Genomic DNA, 20,614 nt, shown 5'->3' on the forward strand with positions numbered 1-20,614 from the left:
CTTTGCTCGGAAGTGTAATATAGGAAATAAAGCTCACGTCTTTATTGATATAGAGAATAGTTTAAAGTTTTGGTTCCTGTGGTATATCGTATTTCTTAAACTGATTTTCACTGATCAGCCCAAAATGAAGTATGCATGATTATGCATGCATTTTTTTGTCGGACCGACATTAAGGTGGTATGGGACACCTCCATATTGTGACGTATTATTTATCGACATAAAAACAAGTTAAGTGAAATTTTATAAATAGTTTCTATCTAAACATTGTTACCCAACAGCGTGGCGCAGTGGTTAGAGGGTTCACTACGAATCAGTTAGTCATGAGTTCGAATTCCGCAGGGAATTATAAAAATTTTATTTTTCCAAAAAATTTTAAAACGTATTTTTTTGGTTGAATATTGTAAAATTTGAAAGTTCTAAAACGATGAAAATATTTTTATCATAATTTACTGTAAATCCACTTAAATATTCACATATGCCCCACATCACCTTAAATTTATGAGCCGATTCTACGGATCGGTTAGCATTTGCTACTAAACAAATAGTATGAGCTGATTTTTGTGTAATTAAAAATGTCTCGTAAATGTCCTGGGTTTTTTCATTAAACATGTAAGTTAAGCCTTATGAAAATAAAAAAAAAAACATTAAATAGTATTGTAAAAGAGCAGTAAAAATTATGAAATATGTATCGTTTCTGATAATCAATATCTAACAGAATGAAAATTGATTAATTTTGCTTCAGAATTTCTGTGTAGTTTTTCCAGCAAAGAATTGACGAACACTTTTTAAATTCGAATTTTTTTTCTGCATGAAATGTTAAAGTACAATTTTGTTAAAGAAAAAAAGCAAAGTTGAATATTTCGGAACTTTAAAGGTTCAATGATACTCTAAGGGCAGGGAAGGTAAATCGCAACGGAGTATATGACAGTTCTTTAAAAATATTTTTAAATTGTTCAAGTTGTCAAAGTTTACTCCACAGACTATATGATGACAATAAAAGCATTCAACTAAAATACAGTTCGTGTGAGCTCAAATGCATTCTCGAATTATATTTTGTTTATGCATGTAAGCTAAGTTATAATTTTTTTAATTGAACTTCATAATAATGGAAAGATAAGCTCGTCAGTTTCGACATACATGTATTACTACTTTGAGAAACACTGGAATCATTTAAATGTGACTCGGCACTTCTGGCTCTGTAATTGGACCTAACAGGTGTTTGTGACAAAAGGTATTGACTGCAGACAGTGCATGCTGTAGGCCTGGAGCAAACTGAGAACGATATCAAACCAAGGTCAGGGCATTGATTGACATGCACAAAGTGATAACGGCCAAGAAATATGGAGAAACAGTTGAAGTGCTATAGAAATGGAATTGTCGAATCCCCAATTGACCAACAGGACAAAAAGCTCTAATCTGAAAGGTGTTTTCATAAAGGGTTTTCACATCCCGATAATCTTCTTACAAATCCTGATAACAAATATAAAAACAAATCAAACCGTATAGGTAAAAACACTGACAAGCGAGTCAGGGGCGGCAGTGTTATATCTTAATTGTAGGAATTATCTGCCTATCGCTTGATTTGTTCACTTGATTTTTTGCTATTATCTACTGCAAGTGGACTTTTAAATTCTGAAAGGTTTGGGGTAAATATTTTCAATCTTTGGCGAAGCTCAACAGGAGAGAGCGCGCAATACTCTGACACCGATTGTTCAGAGCGAGCTGGCCTCAATATCACCACGCAACATGTCGGTGTCCGATGATAGTATTATTTCAGCGTTAAGGGTAAGTTCCATATTCCAATCTGAAGCATCTTCATTTCATATTTTGCGCAATTTCCGGTTTTGCACGTCGCGCACATGTACAAGAATTTCCTTGGACTGGTCAGATTTCCAATGTCCATTGATTGCCTCCAAATCGTTTCTACGAAGAAAAACTGACGTTTTCTTCACCTGTTTGTCTGTGTCTGTCTTCTTCATTAATTTGTCTCTACTGTTGAACGTTTTTGGTTTGCGTTTGTGTCATAGTTATTTATAAGTATTTTCTTTCTGTTACAGAATGGAGAAATAAATGACGGAATAATGGACGGTAGGCATTCTTATTATTTCTAAACATACGAGATTTTCTTTTATTTTCATTTTTAATTTTTTTTATTTTGGAATCTTTGAAAATACTATATTCCTGGAGAAATGGTTTTCAGGAATTTTGGGTTGTTTAGGGAATTTAGGGAAAGGGGTGTGAATTTGGTTTTGATGACGATATTTTACTTTGTTGATCGATTAAGACTTGTAGCTATCATTTGCTCCAGAGATCCGACAGACGTTTGAGCTGTTTGACAGTGACCACGATGGCAAGGTCAGCACCAAGGAGATTTCGGTCATCATGCGCTCCCTGGGGATGCTGATCTCTGACAAAGAAATGGACGAACTGGTCGCTCGTCTGGACACCGACGGTCAGTGAAAATGAACAGAAAATATCAAATTTGAATTGTAAACGAATTTTTATCCACATGACATCAAATTGAAAATAAAAGACGTTTGCCTTTTACAAAAGACCGCGAGGCACCCAAAATGATATTTAGTTTGTAGGAAATATATACGCACATGTTTAACTTATAGATTATATTGATTCTGTTATTTACAATTCATGAATAAAATATTTTGTAAAGAAAGATTTCCAATGAAGAGTTCCGTGTGTATATGAAGGTACACTTGTCCCGGTTAATTAATGTTCATGAACATTGTTTAATTTGGAATATCTGTACTTGTAATATTAATTTCTTTTGTTCAGCTGCCGAAATCCTTCGTTAGGCAGGGGTCAATTTATCTGTATATCTTCATGTATTGTTTAGCAATTTCTATGTTATTTTATCAATTTATTTCATTTACGCCGTCAGATTTCATTTTGTACATTTGCTGTACAGATTTATCGGCCTCTGTTTATTGTATCTGTTTATCAGGACATTTGTACTACAAATGACCAAGGTGTTAAAAGGCTGTAACAACTTTTTCAATGTTTACCAATTATAGGCCTACCTAAAAATGTCTCGGCAATTGCTCTTTTCAAAATACAGTGAAAATTTCTTTAAAATGGGACTTGGTTATGTTTTTAAAGACCCTGTTATTTTAAGTTTTTTGCTTTAAAGGCTGAAATGTGTGATAGATTCTGATAGGTTTTAAATCTTTTATTCGTAGATAATATAAGGAACCGATTGTCGTGCTCTCTATAATGCATGCTACAGGTGCAAAAACTGTTGTTATTTTGACAGTGATTACGTAAGTGTAAGTTTCAGACACACCCAGATACTTCCGTTTAAAACAAAAAGTTTTATATTTTTCTACAACATCAACAAAAGCCCCAAAAATATTTACGTCAAATTACATATCATTACAATTATAGATTCCATTCATTTGCTCAAACGGATCATGTTTCGGTGTTTATGAGTTGGATCAACATTCGATCCTGTTGATTTAAAGATCTTTTTAAGTCTATCAATGCGTTTGGCATACACATGTATCAGTATGTGTGTAATGTGGCGCGGTCTGAATCATAACATCAATCTGATCGTCGTTCTCTCACCTTGACCAGTGAGATCAGTTTGTCTGTGTGTCTGTAAGAGGCAGTTACCGGACGCAATATATCAGTAGAAGGCCGACTTACTTAGTTGTTTTAGTATTAAGAAACTTCTGTCAATTATGAAGGGTCTATGTCATTTCCTTCTCGCTTAGATTGTATCTTCTAACTTAGAACAGGGTTAGGGTAAGGTAACCCTTATTCTGACTTAAAACATAACTTACTTTTTCATATGCTCATCAAAAGCTCTCTGCCAATCAAATGTTTCTTCTGTTTTTCTTCTTTTTCTTAATTTTCAAATCTGAAATATGACGTCCTTTTGAAAGTGATTTTTGGATGATCAATCTTACAGTGTTGTCTACATAGACCTCGGTTTTTCCCTCAGGTAACGGGACGGTGGAGTTCGCCGAGTTCGAGAACTTCATGCTGACCAGTGGGGTCCTGAACAAGATCCCGGATGAAATGGACGAGAACCTACGGGACGCCTTCAAAATTCTGGACAAGAACAACGACGGCTACATTGACAAGGAGGAACTCATCTTCTACATGACCAAATTCGGTCAGCAACTAGTTTTTTAAAAAATATTTTAATATTAAAAGGTGGTATGTATGGTGGCATAGATCTGCCACCACTTGTCAGATAATTATGTTAACTTCTCATATGATAATGTCGACTTGTCAGATATTTATGTCAACTTGTCAGATCTTTATGTTGACTTGTCAGAAAATAACCATAGTGACTCTAGAGACTCACTATTTTGTTGTCAAAGCGTGTTAGTGCCACTAACTGCCATTTACTTGTCATCATAATATCATATAAGTCGACATAAATATCTGACAAGTTTACATAATCATCTGACAATTCGACATAAAGATCTGACAAGTTAACTTAATTATCTTTCAAGTCCACATAAAGATCTGACAAGTTAACATAATTATTTGACACAAAAAATAATATGGCCCCTAGTTTAAAGAAAATTATCATTCATATTGTAAGTCGACTTGTCAGATAATGATGTTGTCTTGTCAGATGTTATGTCGTCTTCTCAAATAATAATGTCAACTTGCCAGATAATTATGTCGACTTGTCAAATAGTTATATTGACGTTAAAGATGATTATGTCGACTTGTCAGATCCATATGTCGACTTGTCAGAAAATATTATTTCAAAGGGATGGCACAAATTGGGCGTGGAAAGGTTAAAGTGTTGAATTCTTAACCACGTGAATAAGTGACAAGTCGACTTTAAGAACTGACAAGTGAATAAAATTATCTGACAAGTCGACATCAAGATCTGACAAGTCGACATAATTATCTGACAAGTGGTGGCAGATCTATGCCACCATAGGTATGGGACATCTATCGATATTAATGTGGATTTACAATGTAAGTACATTAAAATTAAAATATTTACACCAGTTTAGAGTGATTCATATTTTACAATGTTTAGCCAAAAAATACGTTTTTAAAATTTTTGGAAAGCTAAAAAGTTTTAAAAACCCCAGCGGTATTCGAACTCATGGCTTACAGATTTGAAGCGAACCGTCTAACCCACTGCACTACGCTGTTAGTTTTCTATTTCGGGAAAGAGACTGTTTATAAAATCACTCTTGATTTTATTTTTTATTTCGATAAACAGTGCGTCACAATATGGAAGTGTCCCATACCACCTTAATTCAAATCAATTTGTTTTCATTTTTTAAAAACTATATGTAAATTTTACATGATAATGATAAAAGTCGTTTTTCAGTATAAACTGAAACTTTTTTCTGTTGAACTACAAGTGTTGTCAAATTGTAGATTCTAAATTCAGAGGCTGTTTGTAAATACAAGTTTTACAATATGATAATTGTATTGCGTACTATCACCCAGCAAGTAAACTCAATATGGAAATAAATACATATTCATAGACATACATCTGCAGTGAAATGTTTTTCCCCAAAATTAGTTTTAAAAAAAAATGCAAAAATATGACAATGTAATCGTTTGCAATGTTTTGTGTTGTCTAGGTGACAAGATGGCGGTCAAAGACGCGGAGGAGATGATTGAGGAGGCGGATCAGAACGGAGACGGAAGGATAGACTACAAAGGTACGTGCCTACGTCTTCAATGGCCGCCCACTTCAACAAAGTGACGTCACAAACAAGTTCTAAAAGAACCCCATTATGTGTACAGTTGTCACTTTTTCCTTGAGTTCATAGTCTTTACGGAGATGAAATCGTTCAAAATATGATAAAATAAATCACTGAAGATTTTTTTTTACCAGTTCTGATGTTATCGCGTATGTAAAGGTCATGTTGATATAATGTGATCCTATGGGTTGCATCAAATGAAAAATTAACAATGTGACAACAATGAAATAAATTTACGATTAATGTTTTATTTATCTAAAGTATATTATCAAAATTCATTGATTTCTGGAAATAACAGTGTTTTTGAATTTACGGGTAAAATGAAATGTATCAATTATCAAATTCAGAAAATATCTTGATTTCCGCGTGAAAAGAAGAATTTGTTATTAACATTTAATTGTCCGATGCTCGTTTACAGAGTATGTCCGACATATGACAGGGAAATTATAATCAGCACCAGCGTCCTACAGACTTTTGAACTTTGTGCTACGCCCCGGGAAAAACCGAGTTCTTCCAGTGCCTCAGCGTATACATGTACACTGTACGTATATAGATCAGTACGTGTACGTGTACGCGCTATTGAACATTAAAACAAACAGCGTGGAAGGACGTGATGACTCCGATGTAAAGCACATACACTGGCGGCCATATGTTGTGAATGAGCAGACTGAATGGGTATTGTTTCATATTTTTATTGTGTTATAACTGTATCGATATATGTCTTTATGGTTATCATAAATATATACATATGTAATGAATAATATGCATATGTTATGCATCAAACATAGACATATGTATCAAGCATAGAAATTTGTTATCAGTGATCAAACATAAGTGTTATCGTATCATTTATTCCATATATTATAGATTTCGCATTTTTTTTAAGTTTTGAAGAGTCGGATTAAATTAATTGTCAACCTCTCATGAATTTAACTGCATTTGAAAATATTTTTGGTATATCGCATATTATGAAATACGTTTAAATTTTATTGTATTCGCTTTATGGCTAAGCTTTGAAATAAATTTTATTTATTGAATAATAAATATTTTCTAGGGAAAAAATTATTAATAATTGTTTGTTGTTGTTGTTTTTGTTTGGTTTTTTTTAGGGGGGGGGATATGTATTGTTTCAGTATTATTTTCCTAAATAGTGCTATGATGGAGAAAATTATACGATGAGCGAAGTAGATCTACTCGATTTAGTTCATTGGTTGAGCAAATTAAAAACCATTAAAGTGTTATATCTGTTTATTGAATGCATGAAGTATTTAAAGCATATTGTTTGTATGTATTACATTATTACAGATTGATATCATTGATATGAAATATGTAACGTATTTGATGTAACGCATTATTTCTGTTAAGCGAATGTTACGTGTGTATATTCTTTGTTGTTACAAATCATCTGTTAAATTGTTAATGTATGGATGCGGATTATGTTTTGTTAAAACATGGAGTTTTGTATGGAGCGTGCCGGAATATACCGGGTATGCATTACAGCATTTACAGGTACTTATTTCTAAAATGTGGTGACACTTAGGACAATGACATGTGTAACATGTTAATGAAATACTAAGGGGAACAACATATTCCAGAAACAAATCCTATGACTTGTTGAACGTATGTACGTGTTTTGTATTTGATATTTCCGCAAAAAATATCTTCTTTCGTAATGATCCAAAATAGAATAAAATCTTATTAACAGAACAATGTTTTCTTGTGTGTACTGGGGCAATGACTTGTATCCTAGTGATGCTACGCTGTGTTCCTCCAACACTGCTGCTGGGACTTATGAATTTTAATTTTTCTCATGAATACCCATTCATGAGTTGTAAATAAACACCCGTCCCTTTGCGGCGTGTATACAAAGAGAAGTTCCGTGTTGTGTTTAATACAAAATACACACTGTCTCTACAAATCGGTCACCTCCCGGGGGGGGGGGGGGGGGGGTGCACGATCCAGCTGGTGTTACAGACCGATGGAGTACACACTTAACATCATATAAAAAAAGTCTAACACGGCTGCTTAGCTAATGAAGCGTGGAGTCTTACATAGCACCGTACAATATTATAACACATCCAGGGCCCCGGGGGCTCAGTGTGTGTAAGAATATTGTATATATAAGTACGACACTAAACTTGTTACACTTATATACACGGAATATACCGCGACCATCTTTGTTTCTGTTCATTGGATTCAGACTGACAGGTGCTTGTAATTAGATCTTTTAATTGGATATCTTTAATCAGGCTTCATTGACCAGTCCGTCTCCTGGGACTGAAGGAATTGATACACTTTCACTATAACGCCTCGTCTCTTACCCCGCCGTGTGTCGTGACCGACTGTGTAGGCATCCCCCGGTGGGACTTCGGCAGATTTTTCTGTAATTCCCATATTTCATCAGTACAGCGAACGGTCGGATTCGATAACCTCTAGAATTACTCATAACTCTCACAGAAATGTCGATCCAACGTATAACTCCCGCGTAATAAAAGCAAGGCTCGAGTTTATCTGAGTAATCGCAGCGTCCTTGTGTTTTAACTTTGTTTTTGAATTGTCAGGAAGCCGGGATTGGAACACCGGACATCGGTTTGTGTCTCCTCTCACACAAAGGATGCTGTGACCGCGCTAGTAGGGGGAGGGACAGCGTCATCGATTGGACGACAGACTCTGAGACAGTGGAGGGGTTTACGTGGGGCCAACTTCCGTATTGTCGAGGCTCGGTGATCAATGAATTCAGTATTGATCAAATGTCCGTCGTCTGATAATACGATCTGTTAATTAAGTTGATTGTGATTCCTGATAATATGCAGATTGTTGCCATTGATTAAATGGTTGATATATGTGAGTGTATTCTGGAACTGGATGATATTTATATAGAGACTAGATCTATTCCTACAACTCTTCACGTATAATGGGAAAACATGGATTTCTGTGGAGCATCTCCTGTATTTTGAATTTTATTTTGCTACTCGTGAGATTCGGAGAGGGGGGTGAGTATGTTACATAATTAGAAAACATTGTTGCAGCATGCTGTTTAAAATTCAATTGAATCACACGTGTTTTGTGGCCTGTAACAACACACTTTTCTCATTAGCTGCAATAGAGTCTTGCAATTATATGCAGCCATTCCAAGCGGATGTTGCATTACAATTCACTGTGACTTGTTTTAATGAGGCTGTCACTCGGAGGAAAACATGATATGCAAACTCGAAGAACCCCGATGGCGAGATAGCCGTGGCATTGTCTGAATTGATAGAAACTATCGATCCTAATGCACAGGGAACTGATTTTAGAATCACTTAAAAAGATTTTGAGTATTTCTAGCGTCGTTAAGTGATAATGTGTTTAAATCTTGACTGACCCAATTAACAAAAGTGTTCTGACAGAACATGTCACGGGCACATCAAAGTACGGACTTCCTCTTATGTGTATTTTTGGGGTTTTCTACTAATTATCTTCATAATATGATGAAATAGAATAGCGTTTACATTATAGAAATATTAAGTAGAATACACAGAGTAAAAATAAAACCTGGTGCTTGTATCGTAGACTGTAGAGATATGCAGGAATTTGGTTCGATTCCCAATATTTAAGTTCTAATAATTACGTAACAATGGAATGGATGATATTGCCAGGATCATGAAATCTTGTTACTGTAGTTACAAAACAATGTCAGCTTTGAGTTGGTATTGACTCGAAAGGTTCCAATTGTTCCGATTAATAGCGCAATTAATCTGAATTATGCATAACATATTGAGAGCGCAGGCTCACGTCTTTTGAGACAATAGTGTTCAACACATGGCAAACGTTGTGAGAGGTTTCAAGACCAATTCTAATATCTCTTGAAAGTAAGCATGTGAAACAATAATACATTGTGTCACATTCTTGTCTCTGACACGCGACGTCACCTCAAATCTGGTCGGGTTCGGTAATCAGATATAATCTCACTCTCCTAAAACATCTGACAGAAAATTCTTTGTAGAAAAAAATTACATCTGGATAACTCTGATTATATGCAGAATTTGGAGCATTATCAGTTATCTTGTAATCTTGAATGTGATACAGATAAATCACAGATAAAGCAAAGATTGAAAGACTGAGGGAGGCTGTTTACTCAAAGAAAACAAACTATTGTCTGATTTGAGACACACCAATTTTATGATTTTCACACGTGTTTGAATCAACAAGGATTTGTACTTTCTTGAAATTGACGTATGCACTTAAAAGTTTTGCATTTGCACTGCTTTCTAAATGTCTCTTCAGATTACATGTACTTGAAACATCCCTGATACAGTACAAATCAGAACATTACATTACAAATGAGGCGCGCAAGATATGGGATTTCTAAAAGTTAATACTGATATACAGTTTAGTTTTGAACTGAGTCTTCTATTCATACATATGCTGAACAAATATCTACCTGAGGTGGCAGGGGACAGTTTTTTTTATACAATTCATTGTAGCCAAGGCATGCATGTCTTCGGAACTCTGTAACTAGAATTTCCTCAGTTCCCATTCAGCACAAATACCTTTAATTCACTCTTTATAGGGCCAATCACCAATTTCTGAAGAAAATTACTAGTCAAAACCTGTAAAATTCTCTACATACTAGTTTTTATGAGATTTTGGCCCTTTCATATTTTGCTAATTTTTCATGATTTTTCAGCTTTTTAGACCTCCCCCAGCTAATTCCCTGCAGAGGGTTGACCTTCCGTACCGCGTTGATGTTGCACTATCACATGTCAGAAACTTACCGGTGAATAGTTTACAATGTCCCATCCACCTACTTTTCGTGTTATTTTACCTCCCGTCTGTAACTTGCAATTTCACTGTGTAAAGTCAGCACAACAGTCATAGCCGCAGGTTTCGCATTTTACTTCTGATTCTCATGTACCTTACATAAGGGACCTACATGTTGCATATCAATTTCAACAAGAGACACCCCTCTAACTAATGATATTCATTAAACAAAATGTTAAAAATCATTTCATGAATTTTAGCAACACTCATTAGCCTTCAAGTACAGCAACTCTCAATTTTACAACTTTATTCGAAACTGTCCCTTGCTACCTGACGTTGGTACAAAATTAAGTCGTGTCACTTTTTTCGGGTTATACTTAACGTGTACAGTAAATCTTCGTTATACCGAATACCATTAATCTCTTCTCCCAATGATGTTTAATCTCAATATCTTCAGATATTTGGAGAGTTTCTCTCTCTCTCTCTCTCTCTCTCTCTCTCTCTCTCTCTCTCTCTCTCTCTCTCTCTCTCTCTCTCATCAAGTTCTAAATAGAATGCTAGAGGGTAAATATAAAAAATTATATACGAAAGTGATTAGTTATAAATTTATGTTTTATAACATGTTTTTTTTTTTGGGGGGGGGGTCAAGTTTTAAGTTTAGATTAAGTATTGTAACGATGTCATTCATATTGATATCTGGCCTCGAGAATCTGAATTAAGATATGTTCAGAGAACTCTTTAATGAGAATTAATGTTAGCCAAGAGACTTCCCTGCGAGTTTATTTGATAGGTTGTACTGCACATGAGAGCTATCCCGCTGTAGGATTTGTTATCAAATTTGAATTGTTATAATTAAGTATTCTTAGAATTGTATTCAGTTTTGATTTTTACATCAAAAAATAAATATGTAAGTACCAAAAAATATATAAAATAAAAAAATATCCGGACGTAAATGCGAAACACGGCGATATTATACTTATGTATGTTATTATACTATTTCAAAATGTCATGTTATTGATTCGTTCGTCACCATTCGTACAATACTTTGAAAATGAGCCTGCTCTTGTTCCCCATCGGACACTTATTCGATTTGCTATCGAACATTGACATTTTTGCCGAAGCATGACCATGAACTTTCCACTTTTATTTGATTTCGAATATAGATAGATCTATAAAAGGAAAACGTTATTTTTATCTTTTATTTACAACAATTTAGTATCTTCCCGCTTTTTATATACCAATCTGATTTTGTTAATGTTGCTAGCTTTCTGACAAAAATGAATCTAGATCTCGTCTATACCGACAATTATTATTGCAATTTATATATAATTTTTAATTAGCCATTTTATCGCCTATGGACATTTTAAAACTTCATTCAAACGCGTTATCCAGCGAGTTTTAGTGCAAAAGTTATAATAGTTATAGATATTTAAGTACTTTATACAAATAAAATATTGTATTCTCCAGAGATATCGGGGCTATCAGTGGGTTATTTTGTGATAGGAATGTTATGCTACATAGAAATTCGGAGAACACTGACTTACTTCCTAATATATGTAGTTACTTTGATTACCATATATGGAAAAATTTGGTTCTTCTTGTAACGCACAGAACGAAGCTAACGATATCATTATATACATAAACAATTAGCGAAAGAAAGAGTTAAAGATGAAAGTTGAAGTATAAATTTTTCATTGATTATTTGTTTGGGTTCATACGAACATAACCCTCTGATGTGGGTATAGAGTCGTGTTGTGTAAAAGAAGACCACTGAGCTTAAAGTTTCTCCTATGTTATATCCTGTGTATATTGACATTTTTATCTTGATTTTCCGCTAACCATATTGAGTTTAAGATCCTGCTTTCCACGAATAGAAGATACTGATTAAAAACTGATTGAATATTCAATTTGATAATTTATTAAACATTGTAAAGTATCCATACTACTAGAGTGGACATCCTGCTACAATTATTTCAAAATTTAGATAGATAACATTCTAATCTTTGTGAATTATATCCCCTCTATATTTCTTTTTTTTTTTTTATTTTTAGTTTTAACAATAAGTATAACTAAATTCCATTTACAATTAATATAACTATTCCGGAAAAAAATAGTTATCCGTCTATCTATAAATATATATAGACAAAAAATACAGTCAAAATACAAGTATTCAAAACATTTCCACAAATTGCAATTTGTAAACAAGTATCCTCACTCTTTCAGTGGATATCTTGATCTTTGCTGACGGAGTCAGTATCCACCGATCTCTCTTGGACGGCTCTCAGCACCATATCCTACCACTGAACCATATCCAAAAAGCCAAGTTTGTAGAGTTTGACCCCCAAAGCAAGCAGATATACTGGTCAGACGTCCAAACGAGGGAAATATGGCGAACAGACATGTGCGGCGAAGGTAGGAGAGAGATTATGCATCTGTTAGATGTCTGTAATAATGCAAAAGCTTCACGTTGCATGCTTAACAAATACCATAACATATATTGTTATACTTTCATGTTAAATACTGAAATCTGATTGGTTAAGACGCAGTTAATAATATTTTCTATTACCCTCAGCGTTAGCAACGCACTTAGCGACGGGTAACATTAAAAAATGTTACATGCGCGAAATTTATGCGCGTATGGTTCGCTGTAGAATTCACGTTATTCCTATATAAAAGCAGTAAAATTTTCTTTAATTAAGACATTCAGTATAACAAAATAAATAGTGCCTGTTTGGGAGGATAACAGTTGAAATTGACACCCCTCGAAAACCATTGTCAACCTCCGCTTCGCGTCGGTTGACAATGGTTTTCTCGGGGTGTCAATTTCAACTGTTACCCTCCCAAACAGGCACTATATATATAATACCATACTTTCAAAATAATATAGGTAATTATATGGAATAACAATGTAATCTATAAATTGGTTAAACATTTTTCACCTTACAGAGCAGCAGCGCGTGTACACAGTCAATGCCACAGATTATACCTACTTCATTAGCCTCGCTCTCGATTATGACGCTCGGAAGATCTACTGGACAAATACCGGATATGACACCATAGAGCGCTTAAATTTCGACGGAAGTGGTCATGTAGAAATAGCGTCGGAGGAAATAAGTTCTCCAAAGGATTTAGAAATAGATATCAACAATGGGTAAGTATTAGATCTAAAAAAAAAAATTAAACACGAATGACAATTGGTTTCATACCTGTATAAAAGCGTTCTATTGAAGGCACAAGACACGGTTATAATATCCACAAAAACAAAAACGATATTGCAACAATATTCATTTGCTATATTATTCAGATTTCACATCCGTTACAAAGCAGTGGTGTCGGAAGCATTTTGAAGGGGGGGGGGGGGCTAGACTTATTAGAAATCTTGACAAGCAAATTAGTTATTGTTATGTCTACATTTGCAAAAAAAAGTGGAGGGCCAAGCCCCCCTCCCTCTAGCCCCGCCCCCTCCCCGGTTCCGACGCCTATGCAACGTTTATACTGAAGTTACATTCTGCATCGTTACGTGTTATTCCTAGCTTTCTGTATTGGTTGGATGGTGGTACAAAGCCCAAAATAGAGCGCTGCAAGCTAGACGGGAGCGGCAGGACCGAGATTTTTGATCTGAGGGACCAGTACCCTTCAGCCCTTGCCCTGGATGTGGAGGGACAGACGCTGTTCTGGAACGACGGGAACGACCAGTCCGTGTGGCTCGGAAACACGGACGGAACCGGAAAACGGCAGCTGGCGTCCAGCACCGTCCATTCCTTCCCCAACATGATCGGGATCTCCGTCCTAGGTAGGGTTCGGGATTTCTCCTCTAGCCGAAGAACCTTTATGATATCGTACTATGTAATTGCTGTGATTACACGTATGATTGATACATGTATTTCTCGCATTATCACCGGTCTGAGATCGGTTTGTCCGGTTTGAGACGGCAGTTTGAGAATTTTCTGTCTTACACTGTGTATTACTACGCCGCTGTAAAATGTAAACAACCATTTTATGCTGTAACGAAATGATAATTGATTAACTGAGCAAATCTATAAATCGTCGTTTTGTTTATTTGAACACAATATTTATCATATTTTCATTGAAAAATTGTCGTATGTTCTATTCTTCACTTGCACTATTTGTTGCACGCGGAGGGATAAATAAATATAGTTAAATTTAGACGTAAAAAGAGAAAATTATCAGACATCTTTTTATGTGAAATAATGTGAGAAATACGTGTATCAATCATTTTTTACTCATGTGGGATACTAGTAGTAAAATCCCACCTCGGGGCTAAGATTCACGGTCTATGTCTCGGCAAAGCATCGTCCTAGACCGTGAATCTTGTCCCCTCGGTGGAATTTCTTTATCCCACACTCGTAATAATGAATGATTCTATTAATCATGTTTTATATGTTTAATAATTTTGCGCCTGGTCGATTTCACGAATTATTAGCAGTACTCTCTTTAATTCATTGAAATATTTCGTAAAACCGTACTTGTTGAATTTATAGACGGTTACTTGTACTGGGAAAGTTTGGTAAACAAACGAATTGAGCTTCGCGTCGGTTGACAATGGTTTTCTCGGGGTGTCAATTTCAACTGTTACCCTCCCAAACAGGCACTATATATATAATACCATACTTTCAAAATAATATAGGTAATTATATGGAATAACAATGTAATCTATAAATTGGTTAAACATTTTTCACCTTACAGAGCAGCAGCGCGTGTACACAGTCAATGCCACAGATTATACCTACTTCATTAGCCTCGCTCTCGATTATGACGCTCGGAAGATCTACTGGACAAATACCGGATATGACACCATAGAGCGCTTAAATTTCGACGGAAGTGGTCATGTAGAAATAGCGTCGGAGGAAATAAGTTCTCCAAAGGATTTAGAAATAGATATCAACAATGGGTAAGTATTAGATCTAAAAAAAAAAATTAAACACGAATGACAATTGGTTTCATACCTGTATAAAAGCGTTCTATTGAAGGCACAAGACACGGTTATAATATCCACAAAAACAAAAACGATATTGCAACAATATTCATTTGCTATATTATTCAGATTTCACATCCGTTACAAAGCAGTGGTGTCGGAAGCATTTTGAAGGGGGGGGGGGGGGGCTAGACTTATTAGAAATCTTGACAAGCAAATTAGTTATTGTTATGTCTACATTTGCAAAAAAAAGTGGAGGGCCAAGCCCCCCTCCCTCTAGCCCCGCCCCCTCCCCGGTTCCGACGCCTATGCAACGTTTATACTGAAGTTACATTCTGCATCGTTACGTGTTATTCCTAGCTTTCTGTATTGGTTGGATGGTGGTACAAAGCCCAAAATAGAGCGCTGCAAGCTAGACGGGAGCGGCAGGACCGAGATTTTTGATCTGAGGGACCAGTACCCTTCAGCCCTTGCCCTGGATGTGGAGGGACAGACGCTGTTCTGGAACGACGGGAACGACCAGTCCGTGTGGCTCGGAAACACGGACGGAACCGGAAAACGGCAGCTGGCGTCCAGCACCGTCCATTCCTTCCCCAACATGATCGGGATCTCCGTCCTAGGTAGGGTTCGGGATTTCTCCTCTAGCCGAAGAACCTTTATGATATCGTACTATGTAATTGCTGTGATTACACGTATGATTGATACATGTATTTCTCGCATTATCACCGGTCTGAGATCGGTTTGTCCGGTTTGAGACGGCAGTTTGAGAATTTTCTGTCTTACACTGTGTATTACTACGCCGCTGTAAAATGTAAACAACCATTTTATGCTGTAACGAAATGATAATTGATTAACTGAGCAAATCTATAAATCGTCGTTTTGTTTATTTGAACACAATATTTATCATATTTTCATTGAAAAATTGTCGTATGTTCTATTCTTCACTTGCACTATTTGTTGCACGCGGAGGGATAAATAAATATAGTTAAATTTAGACGTAAAAAGAGAAAATTATCAGACATCTTTTTATGTGAAATAATGTGAGAAATACGTGTATCAATCATTTTTTACTCATGTGGGATACTAGTAGTAAAATCCCACCTCGGGGCTAAGATTCACGGTCTATGTCTCGGCAAAGCATCGTCCTAGACCGTGAATCTTGTCCCCTCGGTGGAATTTCTTTATCCCACACTCGTAATAATGAATGATTCTATTAATCATGTTTTATATGTTTAATAATTTTGCGCCTGGTCGATTTCACGAATTATTAGCAGTACTCTCTTTAATTCATTGAAATATTTCGTAAAACCGTACTTGTTGAATTTATAGACGGTTACTTGTACTGGGAAAGTTTGGTAAACAAACGAATTGAGCGGATGGCCAAATCTGGCAGCCCATCAGAAGTAGAAATCGTTGTCAAGGGGGTCAAGGACGTCGTGGAGGTCAAGGCCGTCAAAGTAGATTCCAGTGATATACAATGTAAGTTTTTGTACAAGAAAGCATAATGAAAACATGACGACACATCTCAATTTACACTTCATACATGACAATACTTACTCAATAAATATACTTATCTTTAATGGTCAGTACTGGGGATTATCGAAATTCGATTACCACATTGCACAAGCACTGATCGCTTATATTATTCTTCAGATTTTGAGGTTTGAAAATGAATATCATAAGTTGTTAAAAACCCACAGTTGTTAATCGATGCATAAATTAAGAAAGCATTAGCGATATTGAAGAGAATAAAACAGTAAAGAATCCAGTTAAAATAGGGCATGCTTTATCCATGAAAACGAGCAAAGATCAATGTGCTGGCCCGCAGTCTCTTAGCTTGTGAGAGATTGGACGTGGGTCTCCGACGATGGGAAACAAAACTCATTGCTAACAAACTGTCCATTGCAGGTGCACCTGGTGCTCCAACTAATATCAGAGTAAATGACGTCACAAACACGAGCGTATTATTGACGTGGACGGCTGGATACAATTGGGGAACATCTCAAAGTTTTCAAATCGACCTAAACACTTCCCTCGGTTGGCGACCTGTTGTCTCCAGCATTCTATCCAGTGAGCAACAACAGGAGTACTCCAGGAAAGTGACGGATCTGGATCCAAGCAGAGACTATCAGATCCGGATCAAGGCCTGCAACTCGGCCAAGGGGTGCAACAAGGACAGGTTTGACGAAGTTCTAGCCTTTAAGACCAAAGGTACTGTACAGGTTTTCCATATGCTGCTCATGTCGCTTCTCTCAGCTCATATATCAATAAATTATCCTAACAATTATAGTGAAATTATTCCTTTAGTAATGTGTGTGATTCTTACTCTCATTTACTTTTCGGTGGCAGGTTTAATAATGAATCATGTTAACTGAGAAAGTAGATGGATGTGGGTATATTTTAACTTTACATCAATTTACTTCTCAGTTCTCTCGGAGTTTTTTTTATTAAATACCTTTAAAATACCGTACGTTCGACTTATAAAATACTTTTGCTTATTAAAAGTAAAAACCTCGTGTTCTTTGAGTAGTTGTATTTCCTTGAAATAAGGAAGGCTGTAAGAGTTGTTATGTTTCCCGGTCAATATGTCGATGATTTTTTTGTTTTCCTTTATACAAATGTTTCCCTCAGACGAGGTTATTCTCAATTCTTTTTTCAGAATTATTATTATATTCATTTTGCAATTCCAGGAATTAGGTGTATAGATTTTCATTTTTTAAATAGATCATGGCCTATCATACACTAAATGAAATCCATGGCAATTGCTATAATCATTGTTCCAAATTTTCTTGTAGTTTTATTAGCTATTCTTTCTCGATATACTACTATATATAATATTATATACTCTACAATCTACATACATTTTTAAATTTATGCATGCAAAGGAATCTGATGCGTAATTGTTCTAAACAAAGTTTTTCCTAGTTCTGTAGCTGGCATTTTAGCATTGTATCCTACAGTAGCAGCAGTCTGTCTTGTCTATAGGTTATCCAGACGTCCTACTCAGCCCGAGCCTACACAAGGTTGCCAATACAACAGCAACGCTTAGATACAGATTGATAAATATCAAACAAGCCGAGTTATCGTCCTTGGTTGTCCTGGGAAGGATACACAACAGCGACTGGAGCTTGTTTACAAACTTTTCTTCCACTATGACTGATGCAGGCGACATCTTTGTAACGGTGTCAATGTTGAAACCGAGGCAAAAATATGACTTTCTTGTCAGGCCATGTAATGCTTATGGGTGTAACCCGAGGGATCCCGAACTTCTCTCAATAACTACGCTAGGTAAGACCCATGTAACGATGTCCAAACGATAATTATTGACACGAATCCTCTCCCACCTTAAAGGGATTTGCACGGTCACCAACAAAGATTAAGGTTTACCAAAAAATCCAATTTTTACACATACATGTATATTTTACTTATCATATAAAAGTATGAGCTTTTTTAAAACAGACCGCTCTTTGGCATGCAGTTAATACCGATTAATCTGATTAAAAGTAGACAAGAAAGATATACTGTGTAGCCAAACACAACATGGCAGCGTGTAAAAACGTATTTCTTCCTTACCTTAATAATTGCATGTTTTTAAGATTGCAGTCTTTCAAAACGCAGATTGTTTACGACAAGTTTCCTAAAAATTTTCCTTGATTTTTTCACTATGTTGTTCCCATATCTACTTTTTGGACATCAATCTCAATCACATGACACTTTTTTCAATGTCCAAAACAATCAGATATATTATAACGGCTAAATCTTAAAGGCATGTAAAAGCTGTTTATTGATTTTTTTGAATGCATGCAAACTCCCTTAACTTGAAATTTCTCCCATTCATGTACAATTTTATCTACCTAATCAAAATGTGAAATTCCTTTTTGTGTCTGCTGTGTAATTTTGTTAGAAAAACAGAAACTTTTGGAAGGTTTGAAAATTTATTTTAATAGGCTACCCGGATCTTCCGACTGGAATCCGTGTAGTTAAAGTAAGCAACTCTTCAGCGGAAGTGGAATTCAGCGCAGAATCAATGAATATCCAACAGGAAGTTATTATAAACATTTTGAATGAAGCTGATTTGTCTTCCATTGAAGTTTTGTTAACATTGAGTTCCACAGAAGGGACTCAAAGAGCAGAGATTAGATCTCTACAACCGAAGACAGAGTATTCTGTGACCTTGAAGGTTTGCAATATCTTTGGGTGTAACCCTAAGCAAACGACCCCTTTGACATTTGTAACAGAAGGTAATTTATTGCAATCATTTTTTTTGTTCGCCATGTTTACCCGTATAACAGATACCTAACATAACTAATCATCATTACCACGTGTAACACGTCTCACAATTATCAACAGGGGTCCCTGAAAAACCTGAAATGTTCAAGGTCACAAATAAAACGTCTGATTCTGTGACCTTGACCTGGAGAGTGACTTCCGGTAGCATGCACCGACTCCACCTGGCGGAGAATAACGGGAACTGGTCCCTGCTTTACAGCAACAGAGTAGGGGAGGGGCTACAGGACTTTACTTACCGCGGGTTGGAGGAGGAGGGGGTTTACTCCTTCAGACTGTCAGTGTGCAATGTTTACGGGTGTAACTCGGAGTCCGTCCTCACACTGACACTGTCCGACCATGGTAGACTTGTTGCTTTAGTTTGCTTTATCTACTTTTTCTTCTTTTGACGTGCACTTATATTTTCATAATTATATAATATTTCTCCTAATGAATAACTAACATATTTATAATCATCAAATCTTTCCTTATTACATAACTTTAGATATGAGAGTTTGTCTTTGACTTATAGCATCAACATTTTGTATGGTTTGCATTTAGATTCAGTTTAAATTTCTTGCATTAGATGAGCAATTATATGATCAAATACACCGTGTATAAATGAGCATTTTTCTGATTCACAGACGTTGACTCGGGAGGAGGTGACAGGGGAGCAGGCTTCCTCACCGGCCAGCAACTACTGATCATCATCATCGTCGCTGTCGTCGTTGGCGTCTTCATCCTCATCGTCTGCCTGATCCTCATCATTAAGTGTGCCGTCAGAAATAAACTGACAAAAGATGACTACATGCACGTCAGAGGGAGGGGGAAACCAGCTCACGTCTGAGTGACAGATTACGTCAGGCACCCACCATTGACTGGGTACTCCTCGTCATGGTCAACCCCAGACGGAACAATTCCATACACCTTTACATGTGAGGCAGGAGTAAAAAACAATCCAAGC

The 20,614-nt window shown here is 36.1% G+C and overlaps 1 protein-coding gene across 1 annotated transcript; it reads left to right on the forward strand.

The window, feature by feature from the left end:
• Window positions 1-1,650: 1,650 nt before the first annotated feature.
• LOC128176308 (uncharacterized) lies at window positions 1,651-20,075 on the forward strand (the record flags this gene model as incomplete). Its single annotated transcript, XM_052842565.1, has 13 exons — window positions 1,651-1,785; window positions 2,058-2,088; window positions 2,309-2,452; window positions 3,959-4,132; window positions 5,583-5,663; window positions 12,672-12,860; window positions 13,395-13,599; window positions 13,982-14,241; window positions 16,714-16,863; window positions 17,293-17,595; window positions 18,370-18,672; window positions 19,332-19,625; window positions 19,735-20,075. Coding segments are annotated over 13 exons (2,595 nt in total), but the record flags the coding sequence as incomplete, so codon positions are not given.
• Between the last annotated feature and the right edge of the window lie 539 nt (window positions 20,076-20,614).

This window comes from Crassostrea angulata, chromosome 1 (assembly GCF_025612915.1).
Source record: "Crassostrea angulata isolate pt1a10 chromosome 1, ASM2561291v2, whole genome shotgun sequence".
NCBI lineage: Eukaryota > Metazoa > Mollusca > Bivalvia > Ostreida > Ostreidae > Magallana > Magallana angulata.